This window comes from Sander vitreus, chromosome 9 (assembly GCF_031162955.1).
Source record: "Sander vitreus isolate 19-12246 chromosome 9, sanVit1, whole genome shotgun sequence".
In the NCBI taxonomy this organism is placed as follows: Eukaryota; Metazoa; Chordata; class Actinopteri; order Perciformes; family Percidae; genus Sander; species Sander vitreus.
Window position 1 is genome coordinate 8,183,469 of NC_135863.1, and position 27,231 is coordinate 8,210,699.

Genomic DNA, 27,231 nt, shown 5'->3' on the forward strand with positions numbered 1-27,231 from the left:
TCCGCATTTTTTCTGGATGATGTGCGCAGAAAAATAGGGCGTTGTGGAGACACCCTCCTCATTCATTCGCAGAGAAAAGTCTTTGTCCGCAAAGACGTAGATGGGTGTAATGTATCCTTAAGCGACCGAAAGAAAAAAAGGGAAAGGGCGTTTTGACTTGATCCGAGTCATAGAGCAGGATAGCCCCAATGTGCGCAGAGAGTGGGCTCTGTGTAGAGAACCGCAGACTCCAAAGAGAAGCTGAAATCTACATTGGCAACTATAACTTTCAAAGCCATTCAGTCTTTGGACCACTTTGATCGCTCATGCACCCAACTAACTAGGGGGTTTAAAAAAAGGTAATTTACTTCTTTCCCTAGCGCACAAAGAGGACAAACTAACATTTGTGCCTCCCAGAGGTTTTAAAGTTGCAGTCTGTGTTTGAGGAAGACATGGCCAAGTTATTCCGAGCTGCTATCATGGGTCCACCAGGATCAGGAAAAGGAACGATATCCAAGAGGATTGCGCAAAGCTTTGGCCTGCAATATCTGTCCAGTGGCCACTATCTACGAGAGAGCATAGCGGCAAACACAGGTAGGATCTTCCCGTGTACTTGAGCCCAAACGTCAATATTAGGGGTGTCAACAGGAAGAACCAGTCAGCAGGGAAGTCTTTGGAAACTATGCCTCATGTGGATCTTCCTCTTAATAGCATAATAATTGTCACAACAATGTAATCATAGCAAAACATGTTTGCAGAATGAGATGGTGAGATGTGCGCATTTTGGGATCCACAGTTATTTTCTAGAAGCTCATTTGACAGTTGGCCTAATCTTCACATTTTATTCCAAGCTATAAAACACGAGAAATTTGGATGACCACAAACTTAATTCTTATTTATCTGATTTCAATCTAGTACAGAGACGCCACAATGACTCAGTGTTCACTCCAGTTAACAGGTTTTTCTTTAGAATATTTCCCCAAACTTACACTTTAAACCATTGATTGTGTCTCTTACAACTTTTCACCCAACTGGAATAAATTGAAATCCAAGCATGTGCCAAGCTGATAATAAAATTGGTGTTCAGTGCAGAGAGCTTAAGTAAAAACATGTGTGCTCGGTTGCCATTTCTGAAACGTTTTAGTAAAGTTGCAGCTTGCTGGATCAGGTAACTAAGCCTTTTTTATTTTAAAACAAGTTTCAGGGTTTATAAACCAGTGAGATAAATATGCGTTTTTGTTTAACAAATCCACAGCAGACCCCAGATGTTTAGTGTAATTTTGGGAGGCTACATCATTTTAACCATTTACAATCTCTGGTCTGATAGTTACACAATAACTAGATGCTCATACGTGGGACCAACCATGCTTTTTTATTTATATTAAGGCCTTGATAGATTAAACACGCCCTGTCCTGTCTTGAACTTTAGAAGCACACATGCAGTGACTATGTTTACCTGTCTGTTATGGATCAGAGGCAGGTGTGCTGGTGAGGACCTACGTAGAAAGAAGCATGCTGGTGCCTGACCATGTGATGACAAGACTGATGCTGCCCAGACTGGAACACCTGATCGACCACAGCTGGCTGCTGGACGGTATGAAAAGTTGTGTTTTTGTTTTTATACAATAAGAGTGCAGGGTCTGTACTTTATTTTACTGATGCATTTATGACACACCGGCTTTATCTTACAGCAGCCTCCATTTTTCGCCTTGTTCAATTGTAGTGAGGGAATATGTTTTTCATAATGCAGCATCATGGCCAGTAATGGAAACTGCCAGCCACCCCTTAAATCTGATTGGCCAACCCGGGTGCCCCCCCCCCCCCAAATCCCCAGACTAATAGTCATGTTAGAGGCCATTGGGCATACATTTTCTACACCTCTGCAAGCTCAGAAACATGCCCCCCAAAAGTGCCATATGCAATGTGTCTTTTACTTGATCATGAGGAGGTAACTAAGTGGAAAAATACGTTCTACATTATCTGATATACCTAATCCAGTACCAGCAGGCCTGTACATGCTCTTGACTGTCATTCCACTATCAGCAGCCATAGATGATGTGCATTAGATTCCAATCAAAGAAAAAAAAGGAAAAGATATAAGATTTTTGCCATTAATACAGGAGAGTCCACATGTTCCCTGTGCTGTCCTGATCTATAATGCAAGTTTCACAAATTATTTTTTATTCACATTCAAGTGACCTTTGTTACAACACTTACTGTCTTATGTTGCTGGTTTTGTATTGTTTATTATTACTGCTTTAATGCTGTTCAATTGTTTTGTTGCTGTCTGTTATTTCTGTGTTCCTTTAATTGTAAAGTGCACTGAGACGATGTCTAATGGTGATTTTACACTTTAAATACATTTGATTGATTGATTGATTAGTTAGTCAATTAAGTATGTCTTTACTTATGGTGGAGATCAAGTCACTATAAAGTGATAACACCTGTAGTGATATTATTACATTCTACATGTCAATACTTTGTCAATTCTTGTGTACTTGATACATGAGGATTCACATGTTTGCCATCCATATACAAAAGTAAAAGTTCTATGGAAATGGCCTCAGAATTGTGTCAGGTTAAGAAGTTGGTAACATATTTAGTTTGAGTCATTAGTAACAGAGATGATAATGTCCTGACTGCTGAGATGACAAACTCAGTGTCTTTTTCAAGTTAAATATTATCCACTATCTGTAAGAGAGATGCCAAACATTGATGAAACAAACTAGTTGGTGTTACTCATGTGTAAACCTTGAAGCATGATCAATAAATAAATGAACAAATGCTTTTTTTTAGCAAACAAATCAAGGTCACACACACACACACACACACACACACACACACACACACACACTCGCCTGCATGTATTCATAAACTGAGACAAACCCCATGCCGCCCTCCCCCGACGAACTAACAGACACATCTACGCATATATATCCTTCCTAAATATACCTTCTCTTTCCCTCTTGTATCCTTTGATTGGTGCCTTCCCGTCACTCATTTGTGGGCAGCATGATGCTCTAGTGGTTGCAGAGATTTAAAAGCTCTTTATTGACCAATCAATGGAACATACAGAGCAATTGCCAGTCCCCCCCCTCAACACACAAGGAAGCAATAAACTGAACTGCATACCAAAGCATACTAAAACAAGAGAGGGAGAAAATGGCCTTAAAACTGAAGGACCTACATTTACGGTAAGCTTGCCATGTGAACACCCACCATGCTGAAGTATCCTTGCGCAAGGCACTGAATACCTGCCAACCTCACTGGTGCTGAGTTTCCCTGTAGATATCACAGCAATGTAATTCAATCACAAATGTAATGTGCAAGTTTCATTACAGAAATGTTGGTCTGTCGGTCCAGGATGAATCCTCCCGACTTTAGTAATCCCTTGACTTTTCCTCTAGTGCCACCATGAGGCTGAGATTAGATGGATTGCCGTGACAGTTGGTTACAGATATCCGTGGTCCCCAGAAGATAATTTAAGCTGACCTTGGTGATCACTTGACTTTTCATCCACTGCCATCAGCATGTCAAAGTTTTCACTTATCCAGTAAATAAAGATGGATTGGCACATATTCATACAGACGTTCATGGTTCCGAGACGATGACTTTGGTGATCAAGTGACTCTGTGCCATCTTGTGGGTTGGAGTGAAATGTCTTAAACTATTGGATGGATTGCCATGACATTTAGCATAAACATTCATGTCCCCCTCAGGATGAATTGTAATAACGTTGGTGATTCTCTGACTTTTCCGATCAACATTAGGTATTCAATTTATCCAATACTTTTTATGATCAAATACCTTTAAAAACTAATGGCATTCCCAACAGTCTCAGCTGTACTTTGTGTTTAGTGCTAATTAGCACGTGACAGCATGGTAAAAAGCTAAAATAAGATATAGTAAACATTACCTGCTAAACACCAGCATGTTAGCATTTAACTCAAAGCACCACTGTGCCTCAGTACACCCTCACAGAGCAGCTAGCGTGACCGTAAACTCTTGTCTTATTATAACTGCTGGTGGTTCATCCAGGTCATGTAACTAAGAGTATTGTTTTTTTCCAGTAAGTTCATTCACATACATAATATTGTTATTATGTCATGGCTATAGGCACTCTCACTGGAAAACTGGAAACACCTTGAGTTCAAGTTTACTTGCTGATATTAGCAAACATTGATACAGGAAATGAATGGCATACTATTCATGTACAGTATGTCTTCCTTATGTTATTGACTCACAATGATAATCATAACTTCAAAAATACACATGCAACATCATCTTAAATGTAGTGTATTGAAAAATAAAGGTCATATATCAATGTATAACACTGAACTATTCCTGGTGGCAGTGCCTCTCACATTCTATCTCTACTCTCTGTCTAGGTTTTCCCCGGACTCTGTCACAGGCCCAAGCCCTGAACAGTTTGTGTCAGCTGGACCTGGTCATCAGCCTGAACATCCCCTACGAGACTCTGAGGGAGAGACTGAGCGACCGCTGGATCCATCCAGCCAGTGGCCGAGTCTACAACATGGGCTTCAACCCCCCACGAGTGCAGGTCTCAGAAGTCTGAAAGTTATAGTAGAGTTAGAGTGCTTGGAATATTCTACCTCCTACATTCAATATGCAGTATGAGACAACTTGTGTCTAGTTTAACTTTTGAAATAAAAAATATTCATCTTCATAGATTATGGATTTTTTGAATGGAAATGAAGACGCAATTGTAATTTTAACTTGGTAATTGAACTTTTAGTGTGAAAGAACCACATCAGACACAAGTTATTCAAATCAGAGTTTTTTATTATTATTTATTAAATCTTACAGCATGTCTGGAAAATAAGGCTATCCTGACAGCAGATGCCCTCTGTCTCCACTATAGTCTCCATTGCCTCACTACAGGAAATTAGTCACATAATGAAGTTGTTTAGAAGCACTAATTCTTTATTAAATAGAATGCAGATTTGGGTTTGATATATCACTATTACATAATAGTACCTTATGTTGACAATATTATTGCATTAACAATGGCTGAAAAGATCAAGGTTCAAGCAGCTACTGGAAAACTCACCAATTCCCATGGCCAATGTTGATGTTATGTTCTTCATATCTTTATAATATATGAGCAACAATAGATCCTGTAATCAACGATAATAATAATAATAATAATAATAATAATAATAATATAATGAATAGAATAAAGTATTGAATAGATATGTTTGGTAATCCCCTGTGTTACGAGACTTCACTGCATTTTGAGTTCACCTTTGTTGCATGCCTGACCTTATTTTGCCTTCCTCAGGGTAAGGATGACATCACTGGGGAGCCACTGATTCAACACGATGATGACAAACCAGAAGCCCTGATGGCCAGACTGAGACACTACAAAGATGTGGCCAAGCCGGTCATAAACTTATACAAGTCAGTAAATACTTCAGTCTTTACTCAGTATTATTTCTACTGGCAGCCAACAGTGTCAGTTCTTGCCGTGGCATATATCAGATTGACATTTTATTTAGATAGATAGTCCAGCAGGTAAATGGTCTTTAGTTTTTCCAACATTATTGCAAAGTATCATAATAACATTATTATCACAGAGACTTAAGATTTGGATGCTGGAAAGAAGTGCAGTCATGTGCAGTGTTGCACATAGGCAATCAAACCCAGATGTCAAACAATAACAAAACATGGAGGTCATGAACGGGATCGTGTGGATTTGGTAGATTCCTGCATTAAATAGCTTTTAGTCAGCAGTCAACTCTTAAGTCTTAGTTTGATATTTTATGAATTAAATAAAATGAAACAATGGTCAGCAGAACACCCTTTTTTGGAAGTCTTGGATGCTTGGCTGAGTTACATTTTCTTTAACTGAAGCACTGTGTGGCTCCACAGGGGGCTGCATGAAGTCTGATTAATTGCCTCAAGTGATGTAACTTAAGTCAGTGTTGGCCGGGGCTGAAGACTTCAAGTTTGAAAATGAAAAAAATCTGGGGGTGTGTGGAGTTAGAAATAAGTGAGCTTACCAGACCTCTGTAGCCTGCTCCTCATCTCTGCCTGAGGCTAGCGGCTCGAGGCTACATTAGCCGCTACTAGCATAGCACACTCGAATCTCCTCCCAAACTGTTGGAAGTTAAGTTGCATTGTGGATGACAAGGAAAAACAATGTGTGGATGCATCGATTTAGATCTTTTGTTATTTAACAGTCCATTAATCTGACAATGTTATAGGCATGCAATGCAGTTCTCTTTTACAATTTAAAGACTACCCCACATTCTGTCATTTAATCAATCAATATTTCAGTTTTACCCAGTTTTTTTTAACTTATTATTTATCCCTTATTTCTTCGCTCAGGTCACAGGGAATCCTGCACTCATTTTCCGGTACAGATACGGACCGGATTTGGCCTTATATTAACTCCCTCCTCAGCACCAAGATGCACATGCAGCCATCAGATTCCTTCCAAACCCAAACACCCTGACACTTTTCTGAATGAAAAGATCACAGGGACACATCAAGAAGCAGCCAGAGGATGTGGGGTGATGTTTCCACATGCAGCTTTCAGTTTTCTTAAAAGAGAGGTTTAGAGAGATGAAAATGATCAAATGGTCATCCAACATGCTTGTTATTCAATCACCAGGTGGTTTTTCAAAAGAATGGACCAATGCAAATATTTCAAGAGCTTAGTTGATTGTGTTGATTTCTGCATTATCATAGTGAAAGGTTCAAGGCAATATCAAAACTGATCATTTTTTATAAATCATAATTTCACACAAGCACTCACCATCAAGCAACACTGTGTTTTTTTGTATCTGCAATATTTCCAATTGGATTTAAATCATAGCACATTCAGGTAAAACCAAAGGTTAAAAGAAAAAAGTATGTAGAGAAGAAAGGATTTCCTTCATTGTAGCTCTACAGTATCAATATTAGGTAAGGTAGAATATTAAATCAAAAACCGACATTAAATATGGGCTACAAAACTTGATGAAATTATTAGGAAAATAAGAACTTTAATGAAAGCAAACTTAACAAAATATTACCTAAATATGTTATCTTTACAGATTTGATTAACTACACTTTATATTAGGTGTTTATAATCAAATATCATGTTGTTGCCTCTATGAATATACTCTATCATTTTGGAGTGAAACCCTTTAATTATCCTTCAATGTGCAAATAACTGGGGAGCTGTAGATTCATTGAGCTGAATACACATAAAAAAAATCATTTTATTCAAGTCAGTCTCACCACAGCCTTAACTGACAGATTCACTGAGGGCAAAACTGACATTATGCATTGTGTCTAAATCCAAAATCAATCTTGGACAGCCATTATTTGGTTCATTTTTTCTAAAACATTGTGCAAGCCTGAGTGAACCAGTTTTTATTGTGCACTGTATAAACAGCTATTCTTTACTTTTGTACTGAAATGCTAAAGATTATCATTAGGGCTGTCAAACGATTAATTGTTTTAATCGCGATTAATCGCTGAATTTATCACATGATTAAAATTCTATTATTTTGCATTTCAGAACAGTTTTTAAGTACATATTAACAATGGAAAGCAATTCTTGAAATGAGACAGTGTTTGCACTTTGCAGCAGTGCTGGACTTACAATTTACGTACAATATTCAAGAATCCCTCACAATCACTCTACAGCACACTCTGGCTGGGATGAAGACCAATGCACAGAATATAGTGCCTTCAATGCTGTTACTTTCATAAGGTTGCCTTGAAATTTTTATCTTTAAAATGTCATAGATTGTTGTTTATAAAATGTAATGTTTTGCAGTGTTTGTTTAACTTTAAGATATTGCTGGATATTACTTTAGTAAGTAATAGGATTTGGAAGCATAACAAGGTCTTATATGTAAAGGTCTTATTTTGAGGTTTGTTCGAATGTAGAAAGCACTGCTGCAGGGTGAACAGCTTGTAAAATGTTAACCTTGTAGATTTTTTATATTATTTTGTAAGTGATTTTTTTTGTGAATGTTTAATATTAGTTCCCACCCTACAGAATAACTTCTGGTCACCTGAAGTTAAAAGAAAAGTGTCATATTTTCACCTAATGGCACAGGAGTTTGCTTTTGGCAATCACGTAAGCACACCAGTACCTAACTTGTGCAATAAAAACCAACAACTGGGTTTTCATTGTTTTTTTCAAGCTGTGCTAATGCTGGCTCTGCAGCTTTCAGACTCTACAGTACTGTAAAATGTCATTACCTGTATTCATTATGAAGCTGAGAATTAGCAAAGTACACTTAGCCTCTCATATGCAAAAATATATCTTTTTTTACATTTCTCTTGTGAGGTCAAACTGCCTTGTATCATTGTTTTTGGTGGCGTTTTTGTTTTTCTTATCTAGGGTCTAGAAAGAGTGGGTGTTCTACAGATTAAAGGCTTTTTAAAAGATAATGACAGACCAAAGATACAAAAAAACACTGACACTTTTACTCAATATGTTTTGCTTGAGTAACAAAATGATAAGATGTCCTGGGATGGGATGAGTCTGTAGGAGCAGAATAGGATTTACACTTTGGTTTCATGTTGTTAATAGTTCAGTTCGGAGTTCTTTCTTGTCTGTCAAGGGGAAATTTGATTTGCTGGTGGAGGTACAAAAAACACCAACACAATAAACAAGGCATAAAACATTGCAGCACACAACCAACAGAGTGACTGAGAACAATTTCATTACTGAACATCAGTGAACAGTGTCAAATAAAATCCCTTGAGATTGTCTGGAAAAGTGATTTCTTAAAGTGTCACTGAGAAGGCCCAAGTGACACTAATAAAAACTGTGCAAGTTAACAGCTTGAGGGCACCTAGGTAGCTCACCTGGTAGAGCAGGCGCCCATATGCAGAGGCTCAGTCGTTGACACAGCAGCTCAGGGTTCAAGTCTGACCTGCAGCCATTTGCTGCATGTCTCCCCCCTCTCTCTCCCCCTTTCCTGTCTACAGCTGTCCTGTCTATTAAAGGCTAAAATGCCTAAATTATCTTTAAAAAACAAAGTTAACAGCTTGAATGGAACAAGGAACAAAAGAAAATGTCTGCCTGTTTGTTTTTGCTCTAGGGAGCCTACAGTATATCTCCACCCAGAGGGAAGAGGAATGAGTGTGGTCAGAGCTTGACAAGATTGACCGTGCCTTCTGCAAAACTTGTCTGTCAAAGATCCTTATTAGAGAGAGCTGCTGTATGCCTATTATCTTGCTGGCCTCTGTAACAATTTTGGACAGACGACTTTTGTTTTGCACTGTAAGGTTGAGGAAATCAAACAAAAAGTTAAAATGGACTCAATATAACATCTCTATACCACATAGCACAATATGCCAGTCTGTGTCGTTGAATGAAAGGGCGTGGTGTCAAAGTGTTATGTTGTACAATATGTGACCTCACCCTACTGCTGATGTGTAAGGATTGTGGATTTTTTCTTTCCTATTTTCAAACCATGCTGTCAAAACATGTTACATTCTGAAAACAATGAAAATATTTTCTCAAGGCTGCTTTCACTGTCTTATACTTAATCTTGTACTTGTATGCAACAAAATGTACCTACCGTCCTACTCTATCTTATTTTGTGGGAGCCTCCCAGCTAATTCATACTTTGGTTGGGTGCAGACAGGTTTCTTCATTTATACTTTTAAGGATTATTTCTCAGTCAGAACATACTGTAAGCAAGTGGGTAGTGTAGTCAAAAACTTCAACTTTAGGCATATAAAGCTCTTTGGGTTTTAAATGACTAAAATGTTGTTGTTTTCTCAGATATGTCAAGTTTTGATTTCAGTAGTGGTCTGCCTGGTTGAAACTACACAAAACTTACTCTCTACAACTCTAAAGAATCTCTGATAGCCTATTCAGTTAGAAATATAGCTGTGTCTTCTTTCTTTCTTTCTTTCTTTCTTTCTTTCTTTCTTTCTTTCTTTCTTTCTTTCTTCCTTTCTAGCACACATAAAAATAATAGAAAGGCGTTGCTCCTCCCTTCTTTGCTCCTTGATCTTTTATATCATGTGAGAAAAACAGGAAGCAGCAGGAGGGTGTGCTGCTAACTTGCCATAGATTTAGAAAAGGCGTACAGAAAAACACACACACACACGCATGCGTGTGTGTAGACTTCATAGGGTGTCTAATCCTCTCAGATCTGTAAATAAACCCTATGCATTAGAGGTTGGTTGGGCATGCTAGACTGTCTTACTGGATTACAGTCTCATCTGCTGTGTTAACCTTTGACAGGTGGTGTGCAGCTGTAGTTTGTCCATGCATTAACCATAATGCAGATTTAGATGAGTATCCTGTGTCCAACATTTGAAATGCAGCAGATGGTGTTGCATTTTAGGGTTTTTACTATCGCCTCATGGCCACTGTTCTTATAGGAACCTTTACAAGTGTGGCTCAGCCATTCTGTGACCTGATAAAACCATAATCATTCTTGGTGCATATCACCAGTAAGCTATTGGTTTCTCGATTAGGCCTACTGCAGCAAATTCACATGCAGTCATCATATAGGCTATTATATATTAGCCAACATTCAACCCGTTTCGGAGGTCCATCCCAGGTTTTACCAGCTCTGACAGCTCTGCCATTACTCGCTGAGCGGCGCAGTTTCTCATGAACATCCACTCTTGCTTTTCCTCTTTTACGCTCATCCACATCATCTACAGATCTACCAATCGCCATCGCTGGTTTGTTGCTCATATGCCAACATGTGAATATGATGATGCCGTACCAGGTGCTGCCTCTGTAAATGTACTGACAGGTTAACTGGGAGATACCGGGGAATCCTCGCAGGACACTGCGTCTCACAGGACGTTTAACGCCTTTAACCTTTGACTAGCAGCGAATGACAAAGCAAAGGTCGGTGTCTGTGAGCGAAGCCGAGGTTTAAAGCGCATCTAAACCACCGGCACAACACGGCGCTCCCGGGGGGAGAATGATAGAAAGCGTTCTGAAAGGTACAGTCGTCTGTTTCTATTCATTTGATGTGATTCATGGGACGTGTTTTATTGACGTAGCCTGCATCTCTCACCAGGAAAAGAAGGAGAGCATCATGATCTGTGTGTGGATGTTACATAATATCAGGCTGCCTCTGGAAATTCACCCCCCCACCCCTTTCCCCCACTCCCCCATCTCTGCTCGAGAGGTTATCACAAGCATGCACTTGCTCCATAGCCTACTCGTTTTTTTTTTGTTTTTTTTTTTCACTTTAGGCGATACATTAATCTAAAATCATAAAATCAGGGCCTCTATGTGGAGATGCGCACGCGAGCAACATGAATGACATCATTTGGGTTATTTTTATTCAGTAGGTGTTTTTCACACAGCCTAGGCTCCTAATGAGACATATTGGTTTTTTTTCTGTAGGCCTATGATTATTACTGTTGCTTTATCCCTATAAATGACATCCGGAGGACTAGACTGAATTAACAGGGTGAAGGCTGCCGCTTTGATATTAGTTGGATTTTTTTTTTTTTCTGTCAGCTGATGATGTCGGTAACGGCACTTTAGGACACCAGTTAAAGGTACACATCACTCTGTCTGCAAATGATCTAAAGAGGACCGGTTTTTATTCATCGGTATTATTGCCATTTTGACCTGATTGATGTCTTTGTATCTTGATTATCAATATTATCAGAATCACAATCTTCATCATCCACGTCTGGCTGAGAGGGCAGCTGCTCCTCTCTTGTCCAATTGCCTCACTGTCACGTCGTCACCAGCGTCACGCACGTCACGTGAGCAGCTTAATGCAGCTTGGTGTGGTTTCATGCTCTGATCATCAGCCATTGATTCACCTTGTTCATCCCTTAAAAACATATAGGTGACATATGGACATTTCATTTATAGTCACAGTGAAATGTAATTTAGAGCGTTATGGAATGCCATGTATTATTACACGTAATATGTGGGCGGGGCTTAGTAGATCGACCCTTGAACATAAAGGAGTGGTTTAGCCAATAGCGCTTTTACCTCACCTACCTTAAGCCAGGGGCGATTCCAGGGTTTTACTTTGACCATAGCAATTCCATGATTTTCTTGATGATTCTATTTTGTTTTATTATTCTGAATCTGCACAGTAACTAAAGTTATCAAATAAATGTAGAAGTAGCAGAACATTTAAATACTCAAGTATAACTTTATCAAAATTTTACTTTACTACAGCACTTGAGCAAATATACTTAGAGTCATCAAAAAATATGTTCATGTTTTATAGTAGAGAAAATACAGGGACTTGGATATAAAAAGAAACCTACTCAAAAATGACTTTTTGACACATATTTAGTAAGTAAAAAGAGATAAATAAATAAACAACACAGGATTAGAACTTGGACATGTTATTAATTTCTTTAAAGCATTTAAGTTCACTACTAAATGAATAGATTATTCTATTTGCAATGCCTCTGTTTATAGTGCATTTAAAAAGGCACATGTAAAAGGGGTTTAAGCCTTGGAATTAGCAAATAAGTAAACAGGTAGAGAATCTGTCTTTGTGCTCAGTACCATTTCAACAGAATACATGCTGTTGATGAAAACTGTGTCCTCCAGTTTTCCTTCTCTAAGGTAGGCCTCCTGCCAGCTCAGTGGTAGTAGCAAACCAGGGCAGTATGAATGCCATTGTTTATCTATGAAGACAAGTAGCAGCCAATGCGTGTCTGTCATGTTTCAGTTTTTACCACGGAGAACAAGTATCCTTGGATTACACAATCTAAACTCTCACAGACTCAACCAAAGATTCAAGTCCACCGTCTGTCTTGTCAAGTGTGTCCTAGAGCTGATCCAGCAGATTCCTGGATTCTGCTTTAACTATTATGAGGATAATGATTAATCCTCAATCTACTCTTGAGTGTGATGGTAAAAACCATTGAAGAGACGCGAGGCCATTGTCAGCAAGCTATCACGTTACAGCAATGTCATAAAATGGTACCAAGCATACGTGTAAAGGCTTTTTAGGAATTCTTAAAAGAGTATTGTAAATGACTGCCTCAAACGTCATCATAAGGTCTCTTCCATTGATTAATACATAAAATACATTTTATGCCATGTTTCCATAAGCCTTTATGCAATGGTTGCCCAACACCCATAAGGGGTAAACTAGCATCCATCATAACAAGCCTAGAAATGTTATGAATAATTTTGAAATAAGAGATGGAGGTCTGATGTTGGCCAAAATAATACCCTATAAGCTTTTTACACATTTGCAAGTGAAAAGTGCAGTTTTTCAATATTTTCTTTCAGGGCTGCTTTGATTTATTAATCTGCTGATTATTTTCCCAATTCATTGATTCATCTTTTTGTCTATAAAATACCCATTATAATTTCCCAGAGCCAAAGCTAAGACATTCACATTTCTTGTTTTGTCTAACCAACAGTCCAAAACCCAAAGATATTCAGTTAACTATGATATACGACAAAGAAAAGCAGCAAATGTTCACATTTGAGAAGCTGGAACTATTGAATATTTGGCAAATTTTGCTGGAAATAATTCATAATTTCTGTCCACGGTCTAACAATGATTATACTAATTGTTTCAACTCTATTTATGTTTTGATTGGGGTTTTTTCTCATGTCTTCATGTGTAAACCTTTGATCGTGGCAAAGTTTGTGACGTCCTTACCGCACCTGCTTGCTGCATCCTAAACAGTCACACTCATAAGGGGTAAATATTGGTAGGCACGGCTAGGACAGGAAGCTCCATGCCAACAATGGAGCGGCAGCACTTTGCGTCCGGTGATGGCGGGGGTATCTTTCCTCCCTTTTGGACATTCTGTTCCCGCTGTGCTTTGAGTCCCCGGCTGCTCTACGAAAAGAGTTTCCCAGGCTCATGTCCTCTTTTCAAAAACCATGCAGGGTTTTCGTTGCCAGGGGACAAGGCCAAAGAAGGAAGCATGCCATCAGCGGTCAGTGTTTTGTCATTCATGGATCCAGGGTCATTACACAAAAAAGTGGAGCTAAAATGACAAATTTGGAGCTGAAATTTCAAATCTGTTGGATTTTAATTATATTACAAAGAGCCTATTAACATTCAAAGCTGCTATTAGTCGAGTAGAGAAAATTCCCTTTGATGAGTGAGTTTCCTTTTCCTGACAAAGTATGGTGCTGTTGTCTTGCGATGCTTTTTACAATGACAAGGCCAGGGGTCCTTGTTCATTTTCAGAACAGGACTCAACTAATAATTTTGCTGTATTGTAGGCCCAGATTCATAATTTCTTCCATATTTACCCAAGAAAGCAGGTCTATTTTAACAATCTCAAAATTTCTTTTATGTCTCTACACTTTCTCCCAAAGGACTTCTGTTATTTTAATGGATGACACTACAATTTTTTTTAGCACACTTTAAACCATTATGACCTGTGCCTCTTGTACAGTACATGTACAGTCATGGTTACAGCAGACACCATCCAGCACTCATCTATACGGCATCTATCTTCCATTTAAGTTGAGCAGTTAACTTGGCAACTATTTTGATAACCGATAAATCATTTGAGTCGCCTTTAAAGCTGAAATGTCAAACATTTGCAGGTACCAGTGAGGAGTTTCTGCTTTTCTCTGTCTCAGATCATTTTAAATCGAATACCTTTTTTGATTGATGGTTGGACAAAACAAGCAATTTAAAGACTTGAAATGTTGTAAGAGGCATTTCCCCAATTTTTTGACATTTTAGACATAATGAATCATTGATTGGTCAAGAAAATAATCAGCTGATCAATTAATAAGGAAAATAATTGTTGTAGCTTTTTACATTCTTTAAATGTTATAGGCTAATTACGTAATGCAGGCGATATTCAGTGAAACAACTGCAGGGTAGAACAAGTGCTATTACCATTACTACATAGGACAATCATAATTGGCTAGAAGCCCATAGACATTAGAAACCTTTATCAGGGAAATTCACCCAGAATAGGAACTGTGAAATTGGGATCCTACTCATTTTACATAGAGGCATGTGAGCAAATGTAATGACATCACATGTAAGAGTCTTACCTTTGCAACCAAAGACAATTATAACAACTATATCTATTCTATAATATTATCATACATATTTTAATGTTCAATTGTAAGGCATGCTTATATTGATATCACAATGATATTAATAAATATACTAATGGGGAATTAGTATGTAGGCCTAGTGGTGCTTTAACTTCATGATATCTTAATACATTTTTAATACCTTATATGTATTTTTTATTTTTACATGAAAATGTCCTGTATTGATGAGCTTTAGGGAAAAAATAAGCCTATAGCGTATTCTGATTAGAGTATGTGAATAATAGATGCAGCAATGACATGAGAGGATTTTGCGTTGGGGCGGATTTCCCCTTTACTCAGTCGGGGACTACAGCACTCAGCAGCAGCATCAGCAACTGAAGCGTCGTAGTAAAATGCGGTGCTGCTGAGAAAAGAGGAGACGATAGACAGAAACAGAGTGAGACACACAGAGAGAGAGAGAGAGAGAGAGAGAGAGAGAGAGAGAGAGAGAGAGAGAGAGAGAGAGAGAGAGAGCATCGGAAAGCACCCGGCAGAATATTTCTTTCCCCTAGAAAACAGAGGAGACCGGTCGTCCTCTCCTCCTCGGACATGTGGTTCACCCAGCAGCAGCAGTTGTAGCAGAAGCAGCAGCGGCGGCTGTGGCGGTGGTGGCGGCGACATCGCAGCGTAGCCTATACGTCTTTGGAGCTTCTTTTGTCCTTTATTTCTATTTTTTGTGTGTGCTTCGGTAATGAGCTTGCTTGGGGCCTACAAGAAAAAGACCAGTTACGATGGCTATGAATCTTTGCAGTTGGTCGATAGCGGCGGAGATAGCTTCAGTGTCGGCAGAGGAAGCAGCAGCAGCAGCGTCACACTGGCAGGCTCTAGAGCGACCACCCTTGGACCGAAGGCAGGCCCGCTGAGAGAGGACTGCAGCACCATGGACAGCTCAGGTAAGAGTACTCACCGCCTCCGGGAACTTGGATAGCGATTGCACGCCAACGTGAAGAGTGCTTGAGTATTTATAACATGTGATGAGTTTACGCAGTAGCGTGGCCTGTAACTGTCCTGGTGAGCACAGGGGTAGCAGTGGACAACACAATGGCTAACAATAGTGAAAGTATACATTGATGCTATGCACCTCCTGGATTCTCCTCCAGGGCTCATGACTCCCAGACCCCACCTAAATGGCTATATTTGGCTATTGTATGCATGGCAGAACAGATTAAGACATGTTCTAGTGCCATTAGTTTGGTGTAAAATTTCAAAAATTGTCTGCATTATGTGTGTTCTTACATGCGGTGCTAACCAGTCCTGTACATCTCTGTTATAGGTTGACCAGTACCAAAGCATTTGACATACAGTTCAGACTAGACTTAGAAGTATGTTTAAGATATGTGTAAAGTTGGCTATACAAATTTGCATGAATGCTCACAATAATTATGTACACATATTAGCACATACTCTATTCTAGTGTCCATAATGTATTGAAATATGCAAAATTTGGAAGCAAATGTTTACAAACTTATTTTCCAGCCAGTTGTCAGTAATATAAACCACATTTCATAGCCTATTTAATATTGCATATGGGCTTTTAATGTAAAATTGTTCTACACTAGTAATCTCATATAAGTAGTTCAGAGAATAAATCCTGCTTCAGTTTTAGGCAGCAGAGGAACAAAATACTCTCAGTTGAGAAGTTTAGTCAATTGGCCATAAGTGATGGATTATGAAGCTAATGTATTCAATTAAAACTGAAATATGTTTATCATTAATCTGATGACACATCCCGTAAATGCTTTATTGATTTCAGTTGTAATAGGTCATTTGTTTTGACATAAATTTTGTCCTCTGGAAAAAAGCCTCTGGAAAAGGAAAAGGTTTTATGATGTTACTACTGCAACCCTTGCTGCTGCCCACTACTACAATTACTACTGCTATAACTGTGATACTAATACTACCTAGTTTGTATGTATGTGAACATGCCAAACATTTGGCCCATCGTATATATGGGACACAGCTGTTTATCAAACATCAAAATAAACATCATGTACATCTGTTTAGTTTACCCTGATGAAGGGCTTTCCCCCCTCATCACCCAGGCTATCTCCAAGTAACTCATTTAAATGTTTCATATGTGAACAGCCAACTCAGTGTTTGTGCAACATCCATGTTTACCAAATCATTTTCAGTTTTTATCCTAAAGCATCGTGCCGTTTCCAGTAAAAAGGACAATATTACTGCTAATATTACAATATAATGATGGCAATTATAGTATTTGCAGTAAATGCAGGCTAATAGGGAAGTCTGTTACTTTGAGTATTTACAGTAAAGTGTAAAAGTACAGTGTTCACCTCACTGCAGTGCTCTGTGGAGTCAGCCAGCCTCCAGGGATGAACATTAGAGTGAAACAAAAGAAGCAGGATGAGGAGGGTGGCAGGGTCACTGAAGGAAGGGGATTTGGGTTGGTGGTGATGGAAGAGGGTGGGGGTGGAGGAGGGGGCTCCAGTGTCAGATGTCTGTCTGGTCTGCCCGGTCTTACGGATGGTCTCTTTCATGTACATGTGTGCCTTTTTTTGTGTGTCTATGCATCCGTCTGTCCCATTCAAACACAGCCTGATACTGAAGGGTAAAGGTTGGCACTCTAGAAGAAGGGAGACACATTCATTGATCTTTCTGGCAACGACCAAGACCTCTCTGTTCTGTTGATGTCCGGCCCTATCATACTGTCAGTGGCTGGGTTCTCTGTCTGCTGCTGTATTACCTGATGGAGCCTGTATCAGAGCCTTCCTCTCGTTTCTGTATTAGCAAGGTTTGTCACTGTATCTGGCACACCAGTCTGCACACTCCCACATCCATCTGGCCACGGGCAGAGAGGCACATAGACCAGCTAAGACATTCACACAGATATACAGACATAGACATAGATACAACATAAAATAGAGGTAAAGCACATGATTTACAGGAGAGCAGAAATTATGCTTACATGATTTAATTTAATTAATGGGACAGAAAAGAGGAAAAATATGCAAATTTAGATTTTGCAATCTTTACAAAGTCTTACCTTTTTGGGCCTCTAACAGTTATTCTAATAAAACAATGTCACAACTCATAGAAATATTTAACCTTTGGTATCACAAGCAGTTACTGCTTCATTTTAAGTGGTCCCCAGCCAAAAAGCGAACCACTGGTCCAGACTATATATCAACTTCCTCAATGCCAGTTGGTGTTTACTAGCAAAAACAGCTAACAACGGGGAGTACCACTTTGGATTCATAGCCTGTTACTGCATTATAGAATACAGTATTTTAAAGATTGAGGTTGAAGATAACTGATACAAATTGTTAAATATAGTTTTAGGCACCAAAAATGAAACATTGTGATTCTTATTGCATTAGCAATTGTGGCCTATTAGCCCTGGCTCATCATCTATCTAGGGTACTACGAGCAACATCAATCTTCAACATAATCTCCAACTCTGCTCATTTCTCAACAATATTACTTTACGTATTTCGCTGTGAATAAGGCAGGTGTCTCCCCTCTAAGTGGCCTTGTTTATATTTTGTTTTTTTAGTAGTAAAAGCAGCCTGACTCTCAATGTGATGGATTCAGTTTGTTAAACAGCTATTAACATACTGCAGTTGTGTGGCGCCCTGGTGGCCTATAGGGGTTAGGGGGCTGAACTTGAGCCGCAACATCCCATATTTGAGTCTGTCTGGGAGCCTTCATTGCACGTCGTTCCCCATCTCTCTCTCTCTCTCTCTCTCTCTCTCTCTCTCTCTCTCTCTCTCTCTCTCTCTCTCTCTCTCTCTCTCTCTCTCTCAACTCATTGCCTGTCATCTCACTACTGTGTAAAGAGGTTTATGAGCTTGCTTGGACACTACAGGTTTAGGACACCACTTATATCAAGCAGAATCATGGATGCCATAATTTGGAACCTTGTATTGCAAATAACAATGTTTAGTAATGTTTAGGATGCACAATCTATTTTGCAGAATGCTTACAAAAATGCTTGTAATCTTGCTTGAGGATCCAAGGTCAATCCAGGCACGTGTTTGCCTCTCTATAGTTTAAAACTAGGCCAAACATTTGTAAAGGTATCAAAATATTGTGAATGTGGAAGAGGAAGTTCAAAATGTTCTTTGAGTGTTTAACTGTTAGCTTGCACCTAAAGTTGCAGTCACATCTTTTAATAACGTGTCATGTGTTTAGCAGCCTGTAAGACCTTGCTTGCCATTCAAAGCAGTGGAATTCTCTCAGTAGATGATTAGGCAAACACAACCTTGTCTTATCAGCAGCATCTATAATTAAGCAGATTAGATTCCGGGGTTGACGCTGCAGTCATTCTGGTCCAGGACACAACGAGGCCTGGCACAGTGTAGTAGTAGCACTGAGATCTAGTGCAGTGCAGTGTGTTTGCTTGTGAAGTTTTATTGTTGTGTGCATGCCTCCATCTGTGTTATTCACACCAAGCCGGACATTAAGGGAGAAATGTTTGTGGCTGTAGGAGGAAGGAGACATATTCAGACAGCCCACTGATCCCTCTAGACATAACAAGAACTGTCTTTCTTTTTTCCTCTCCCTCAGTCATCTCTCTCTCTCTCTCTCTCTCTCTCTCCCCCTCTCTGTTGCTATTGGTCGACTCTGTGAAAGCGATAGGAGGCGGTTGAGGAGGGAGGAGGGGTGAGCTATTGGCCTGGTCCTGTTTTTTGTGGAACAGTTCTAGTGAGATGTATCTGTAGCACATTCTTTCCTTCATCATAACAGATGCCTCTTTACCTGTGCAGGCATCGGAACATGATTGTCAGATCCAGGTCAAGCTCATATAGCTCTTGATTTCAAGGCAGAGCAGGATGCAGGTTTTCCTAATACACCCTGTCATGCTCACTGGCTGGGAAATTTGCATAGTAAGAAGGTTTAAAATAGACCAAAATGTGCAGGTGAAATTACAGTATTGCCTGAAGAATGCAAGGGGAGCATTTCAGTTTCAATATAGCTAACATAATTAAGGAATAGTTCAACATTTTGGGAAATATGCTTACTCTCTTTCTTGTCGAGAGTTAGTTGAGAAGATTGATATCACTCTCATGTCTGTACAGTTAAAATAAAGCGACAGCTCGCAGCCTGTTAGCTTAGCTTAGCATTGAGACTAAAAACAGGGGGAAACAGCTAGCCTGGCTCTCTCTAAAGATAACAAAATCTGCCTTCAGACTTCATTTTTGTATGGATAAAACAAACAAGAGCTAACATGTTAATTAGTGTGCTTTAGAGCTTTGGAGGTGATAGTAAGTGGATTTTGACCTTTTGGACAGAGCCATGCTAGCTGTTTCCTCCTGCCTTTTTGCTAAGCTTAGGTAAGCAGCTGCTGGCTGTAGCTTCATATTAGTGTGCAGACATGAGAGTAATATTGTCCTACTTATCTAACCCTCTGCAAATGAAGGTTAAATGGTGATTGTATGGCATTAGCCCAGGATACATTCAACACATTAAGTGATATAGAAGTACATTCAATCAACAGTATTAACAGGGTTATTCTTGATTTCAAAATACAAAGTACGTGTTTTTTTTATTGGGAGGCTCAGCTTTCACTGCATGTTATCTTCATTTTTTTTCTCTTGTGTGTTGACACTGTAAAGCTCTGTAAAGCAGAGAGTGTTGACACTCTCTGCTTTACAGATAAATAAAGATGAAATGCCGGAAGTGCACACAAAATATTCACCTCAAAAGGACAATACATCTGTGCACAGTTTCACAAGATGTAAAAAATGAAGCCTGCTGTTAGCTGAAGGTTTCAAGGTTTAAAGACACAGATGTGATAAAGTCAGTGGTGCAGTATTCTAGGCTTTAATTCTTTTTTGGTCCTTTTATATTGTGCTTACATGCTCATGTTTCCAGGTAACAATATCATACTACACATACAACAGTTGAGCCAAGTATGATTTGTTGTTACTGACAGAACTCCTTCCTTTACTGACCAGTTGTTTAGTGTGCTGTTCAGTGTATTTACTCAGTTGTAGTTTTATGCTCCTTTCTATAAATAAAAAAATGCTAAGAAAAAACACTATCAATAAGGTGAAAATAAAGCTATTTTGTGTTGCTTTAATAAAGTTGGAGGATTTAAAACAAAAACAGCAGAGGTTTATATATCTAGACTTTCATCCAATAGTATGAGTCAACCTCCAAAGACACTGGATTCCTACAATTCCCATGAACTCTGCATTCCAAGTACATAACAAAGGTTTCCTGTTTAAATGTTGAAGTCTCAAGCCCAATTTGAGCCCCCGATGACATATATATTTGTTTTGAGGTACTGTATTTAACCTTTCTTAATGCAGCAAATCACTTCAGTCACTGTGTGAGTGCCTGTTCAGTTAACAGTGGTAATGGTGTATGCCATAGGCAAAGTTCCATTTGAGTTTTGGAAGTTTCTGAGGATCATATGCTGGATGAGTTCAACAAGCAGGAGCTTTATTCTTCAGAAGAAAATCCCTGTCATTTCAGTTCCTGTGCAGTCAGAGATGAAAAGTCTAAATTTGAGGACGGGGTGGAGTGAACCAGTCATGGAAAGAGAGAGGACTGGAGGGATCAAAAGTAGACAAGTAGTGAAAGAGTTAAACAGTTACTGTTTATGATTAATCGGGAAACACTGTCTCAGCAGCCAGCAGATTTCCTCAGAGACAGTGTTTGTGATGTCTTTGTAAGTGCGAAAGTCTGCTGTTAAAATCAATCAAAAGTGTGTCCCTCCATTGCACCACAAAATCATCAAGATTTTTATCTAAAAAAAAAAACTGGCACATCTCAGAGGATTTTCTTCTGTAAAAAACTTGAAAATTAGTGTGATAACATCAGCATTATATGTGAGGAGATACTAGGTAGGGCATGGCCTGCATCCACATCTATGAGACCTGAGCTTGACCAAACATTTAAATTTGGTTATTTCTTCATTAAAGAGAAGGAGATATGATTGTTTTGGTCACACATAATGGCTTTCTCACATAGGAAGAACAACTTATCTGGAAATAATAATATAATATAACTAATAGGTCCGCACAGAAAAAGGCGCAGTGGCCCTCCAGCATGAAGCAAAAGTGGCCTGTAATAGCCAACTAGCTATTCCTCTTAAGTTTTGTTCTTAGTGGCAATAACATCAAACAAATTGCAGGCAACTTCCAGCTAATGACACTGTACAATCTCATCATATGCCTCACCTCGATGTCATGCTCAACTTGACCTCTTATTGGCTGGATGAACATCAGTGATAACTTTCTTTCCTAAACTAATTGTGAAACAAGATTTGCTCACATTACTGACGGTAAGCTTTATTTACAGTTGTGCATTATGGGGTAACAGTGTAGAATGAAGCCTACGCACACAGCCGATGTAGCTATGCAGTACGGTACGCTAAAGAGATACTATGGTCAGCATGGGCTGTTTGTGTTTTCTCCAAATGTTTTTGATGGGAATAGAGATTGTTGATAGTGAACACAACATGAAGCAAGTTGAAAAAAGGCTCCTTTTCAGTAACACACAAATAGCAAAGCCATCTCCACTTAAACCTTCTGTTCACAGTGAATGTTTACGAAAGAACCTCAACACTGTGTTATCAACAGTTTCATATTCAGTCAACAAACAAACAAGGCGGATCTTCCCACTGTCACTCTCATATAGTAAATGTAAGAAAATAAACACAGCTATTGATGGCTCGCGTGACTATTCAAAAATAGTTGGTTTGTGCATGATGTCTCGCTAGTGACGATTCCCTCTGACCAATCAGTGGTCTGCAGTATTTTAATTTCATCTTTTAGTATGAGCTCAGGTTGCATGGAACCTCGACTTAGGTGGTACCAAAAAAGGTACCAGGTACTATCCATCTTTTGCTAATGGAAATGTGAAAAACAAAATTCAGATGTGTAACAAATTAAAGTGAGCTAGACTGCTTAAACATATTATGTAAAATATTATAATATAATTAAAGCATAATATATAATATAATTAAAGCATGATACAGTCAGATATTGTATAATAAATCTGGGTGGTGTTTCAGTGCTGCTATCAGGTGAAATCTGACGCTAAACTATTGTGAAATATAAATCACCTTTAGCTTTCCGGACTTTTTTTCCGCACCATTTGACATTAAATATCCTACTTTACAACTTTTTCGATTTTTTGAATGAATTATATTATGAAATAACTAAACCCAAACTCTATCTGAGCAAACAGCTGTTTACCACTGAATGGTCCAACCCAAAACATGCCTCATGTTTAATGTCTGTACTGCTAAGTTACATCTCAAGTGAAGCCATTATAGTTGGTACATGTATGTGTGGATACATGAAGGAGAGGGACAGAGAAAGAGAGAAACGAGAAAATCTCATATCACCACAGAGGTGCTGACTAAGATGACACTTGGTTCTTTTCCAACACACACACACACACACACACACACACACACACACACACACACACACACACACACACACACACACACACACACACACACACACACACACCTCCAGATGGTATGCATTTTTTTATGTGTCTTGTCTCTTGTGTCCTTGTCCATCATTCCTTCCCACCTACATGCGTGTTATGCAGTTACTCATATGTTCATCACTGAAGTCAATTGAAAACCTCTAAACTCCAGTTCATAATTAAAGGATCACATTTATTTATTTGGACATTGCATACATTCTTAAACAACATTGTCTGCATAGAACAACAGCATTTCTTTTTCTATTGAAAAAGTAAGATAGCAAGGTTTTTAATCTGTGCTTTTACATGGAAGTGTGCCTCTCCGTTGGCATCCTCACTGTGTGTGTATTTTGTTGCCCTGTGGATTCTGATTGACTAAAGGTTCTCTGTCCCCAGAAATGGATGCCAATTATGGCGGAGGACTGTTGGATATGGTGAAGGGAGGAGCGGGGAAGTTCTTCAGCAACTTCAAGGACAACTTGAAGGACACGTTGAAAGACACCTCCACCAAGGTCATGCATCAGGTTGCCACGTAAGTTAGCGCTGCATTCATGCACGATGTACTGTACTACTGCATAGCACCCGCTGGTAACTGCATGTGTGTTGAACTACAGCTACAATAATGACTGCTGCCATACTTAGCTTTCGTTCTGGTTTGAAAGACCAAGGTTTGGAGACGTTTTTGCACAATATGGGATAACTAAGCCTTACTTGTGATCAAGGCATTTTGCATTAACACTTTGCGTTACAGCGAAGTGTGTTCCTCCATTCAAATCCAATTTCAATAGCATCAGTACAAGCTCCGGACAGACTATGCTCTTCTCTTTTTTGCTGTATAATTTGTTCCTGCAAAAAGCTAGGGCAGCCTCATACATCCAGGAGAAAGGAAAGACAGGAGCAGAGCTATGTTTGTCGTTGTGATACTGCAAAACTAGGCATAGTATGTATAAATATTTGATTTTAAGTTGTTGTTTTTTTTTTATCTAAGACACAGCACTTTGTTAACCTACATTGCATAGTCTTATTTTATTTGTTTTTCCTTAAGCTTCTGCATCCCTATCCTATTTTGTCTTTTTCAGATTACAGTAATAAAATCTGGTCACAAGCTCCGTTCTTTTAACCCTTTCTTTTCCAAACTAATCAGGATAGTCTTAGAAATCAGAAATCAGAAATAGATTTATTGCCAGGGAAGTAGCACTTACTAGGAATTTGCTTTGGTTGATGGTGCATGCATAAAAACAATAATATATAATAAACAAACAATCAATACAGAAACAAATAACACATACATAAATACATACATACATACAACTATTTAAGACTAAGAAGGAAAAAAGAGACTGTATGGTTAGTGCAGGATGTACATAAATGGAGAGAGATGTGCAAAAAGTTCAGGATATATAGAATGTGCAGAGGACAGGATGTAGGATTAAGGTTCAATGTCAGTGGGGGTCTGGGGATTTGTTGTTGAGGCTTACTGCTGAGGGGAAGAAACAGTTTTTGTGGCGTGAGGTTTTGGTCCTGATGGACCGTAGCCTCCTGCCAGAGGGGAGGGGTTCAAGTGTGTCTGGGGTGAGGGATCGGCTACAATCGTTCCTGCCTGCCTTAGCGTGCTCAAGGCATACAGGTCCTGGAGAGATGGCAGTTTACAGCCAATCACCTTCTCAGCAGAGCGGATGATACGCTATGGTGATGGAGCCGGTGAGAATGGACTCAATGATTGCAGTGTAGAAGTGCACCATCATTGTCTTTGACAGGTTGAACTTCTTCAGCTGCTGCAGGAAGTACATCCTCTGCTGGGCTTTTTTGACGAGGGAGCTGATGTTCAGCTCCCACTTGACGTCCTGGGTGATAATGGAGCCCAGGAAGCGGAAGGGCTCCACAATGTTGACTGTGGAGTCACCCATGGGGGGTAATGGGAGTGGGTGGGGCTGCGTCCTTCCTAAAATCCACAACCATCTCCACTGTCTTCAGAGTATTTAGCTCCAAGTTGTTCTGACTGCACCAGGTCACCAGGTGGTCAATTACCTGCCTGTAGGCGGACTCATCCCCACCAGAGTTCAGTCCAATGAGTGTAGTGTGTCATCCATGAACACTACACTCCCCTTAGAGGACAAATAACACAGGTTGAGGTGGTGCAAGTGCTACAGTATCGCCTGCAATTTGCTTGTCTGTGTTTAGGTCTGAAAGTGCCAGTGCCACAGCTCTGTAACATGGTTGGACGTGGTTCATATCAAAGACACTGTGTGTTGAGGAGAAAAGGGCTTTAAGGCCTCTTTACACTGTGTGGATGCTGGCTGTCTCATTGACAATTGTGAGATTAATGTTGTGAAATCTTTGGTTGGCAGATGGAAACGGTGGTCTTAGATTGCACTGTGAGACAGACAGTGATGCAGCCCAGCTTTGGGGAACAAACACAGCCTGTGTCAGAATCCTGACATTGAGGACTCCAATCCCACTATGTAACAGCTGCTACAACCCACATCTACAGTATGAACCAAACAATCAAAATAGCATGAAACGACCAGAATACACTGGTGAATTAGCATAATGCAACTGCTGAGAAACATATTTACCCCAAAGTCACATTGCATAATTGGCAACTGAGTCCACAGTTTTTATTTTTGAGAGCGCTATGGCCAACTTTTCTACATGTTCCAAACATAAGAGCCGTGATGATGAATGACGCAAGTTGATGCCACAATATAACATGTAGTAATTACTAACTGAATGTTGTTTCAGCTGTCGACTACAATGTGAAGTGATTTTCCAAACACTTTAGAAGAGAAACAGAGAAGTGTGGATGGAGGGAGGCAGCAGAGTCTGGCACGGCTCGGTCGTCCCAGTATGTTTGTGCACAGGCATCTGCACAGGGCAGCACAAAGGGCCCTCTGTATTGTCAGAAACACACACAGCTCCTCTCTCACTATTGACTCAGCAAGTTTGATTGTTGTGTCTCCCCTCTTCTGCTCTTGGCAAACTCCCACTCTCCTGCCCGGTTGTTCCCCTGGTGTTTTTCGGCCGCCTCTCATCTCGGCTCCACCTTTCCTCCTCTCCTCTCTTTGCCGTCTCCTCTCCTGGCTGAATTATTCATGACCGTTCATTGTGCCAAACGGCCAGTGCACTGTTGATACAGAAGGATTCATTTCATTGGAGCCCTGCGTGTTTGTGTGTGGACTGTATAACTATGTGTGAGTGGGTGGTTGGGATAATGGGACGGTGGGAGGCAGGCTACCGTGGCAACCGGCTGAAAGCCTCAGAATGGAAAGGTAGATGGACAGAGGTACATTAATGTGCCACAGCTTAGTGCAGTACACTTTAAAAGGTGCTTAGACAGACAGGCTTCTTTGGTGATCCTATGACAAGTGTCAATATTAACTATGCTGCTGTGATCTAACACACTGGAGAGTTAATTGTTAATTGTTGTATTCATAACATGCAATAGTTGTATTTAGAAATGGAAGGACAGAAGAGATGACTGTAACAACACAAGTGCTTTCTCAAGGATGGGGGAGGGGTGGTTTATTGCCTTCATAAATAAATCAACATATTTAGACTGAGCTAGATGCTTGACTATCTAGTAGATCTACAGAGCACATTTCAAGCATGACGGAAGGATTGTATTGATATAGTATCATTATATTCTGGGTCCTGCCCATTGACTGTCATTGGTAGTTTCCCTGTGTTGCTCCATGAAACTTGGAGACAGCCAGCTGTTAATAAGAGAGATACTGTATGATTAACAGCTGCAGGATCTAATGATGTATTCTTGAGAGGTCGGAAGCTCTCTTTCACCTTGCAAAAAAGGCTGCTCTCTTTCT

General features: G+C 39.6%; 2 protein-coding genes across 5 annotated transcripts in view; both read left to right on the forward strand.

The window, feature by feature from the left end:
- The first annotated feature begins 66 nt into the window (after positions 1 to 66).
- ak4 (adenylate kinase 4) lies at positions 67 to 6,762 on the forward strand. The gene is made up of 5 exons (XM_078258537.1): positions 67 to 573; positions 1,454 to 1,573; positions 4,368 to 4,540; positions 5,282 to 5,400; positions 6,331 to 6,762. The coding sequence occupies exons 1-5, from the start codon at positions 432 to 434 to the stop codon at positions 6,455 to 6,457; spliced, it is 681 nt and encodes a 226-aa protein (XP_078114663.1). The 5' UTR covers positions 67 to 431; the 3' UTR covers positions 6,458 to 6,762.
- Positions 6,763 to 10,585: 3,823 nt separating this feature from the next.
- dnajc6 (DnaJ (Hsp40) homolog, subfamily C, member 6) overlaps positions 10,586 to 27,231 on the forward strand; it is a 43,284-nt gene continuing 26,638 nt past the window's right edge. For 3 of the 4 annotated variants that reach the window (XM_078258538.1, XM_078258539.1, XM_078258540.1), the window contains exons 1-2: positions 15,336 to 15,891; positions 23,807 to 23,942. In XM_078258538.1, the coding sequence (XP_078114664.1) occupies positions 15,690 to 15,891; positions 23,807 to 23,942 (338 nt within the window). In that variant the 5' untranslated portion in view covers positions 15,336 to 15,689. Of the gene's footprint in view, positions 10,927 to 15,335; positions 15,892 to 23,806; positions 23,943 to 27,231 lie in introns of those variants that run through there. The other variant, XM_078258541.1, reaches the window with a different exon arrangement.

Excerpts from the sequence above, each read along its gene's own strand:
- ak4 (XM_078258537.1), top strand. The coding sequence starts at position 432 with ATGGCCAAGTTATTCCGAGCTGCTATCATGGGTCCACCAGGATCAGGA. Across the intron at positions 4,541-5,281 it reads TCAACCCCCCACGAGTGCAG|GGTAAGGATGACATCACTGG; the intron begins GTCTCAGAAGTC and ends TGCCTTCCTCAG. Across the intron at positions 5,401-6,330 it reads CCGGTCATAAACTTATACAA|GTCACAGGGAATCCTGCACT; the intron begins GTCAGTAAATAC and ends TTCTTCGCTCAG.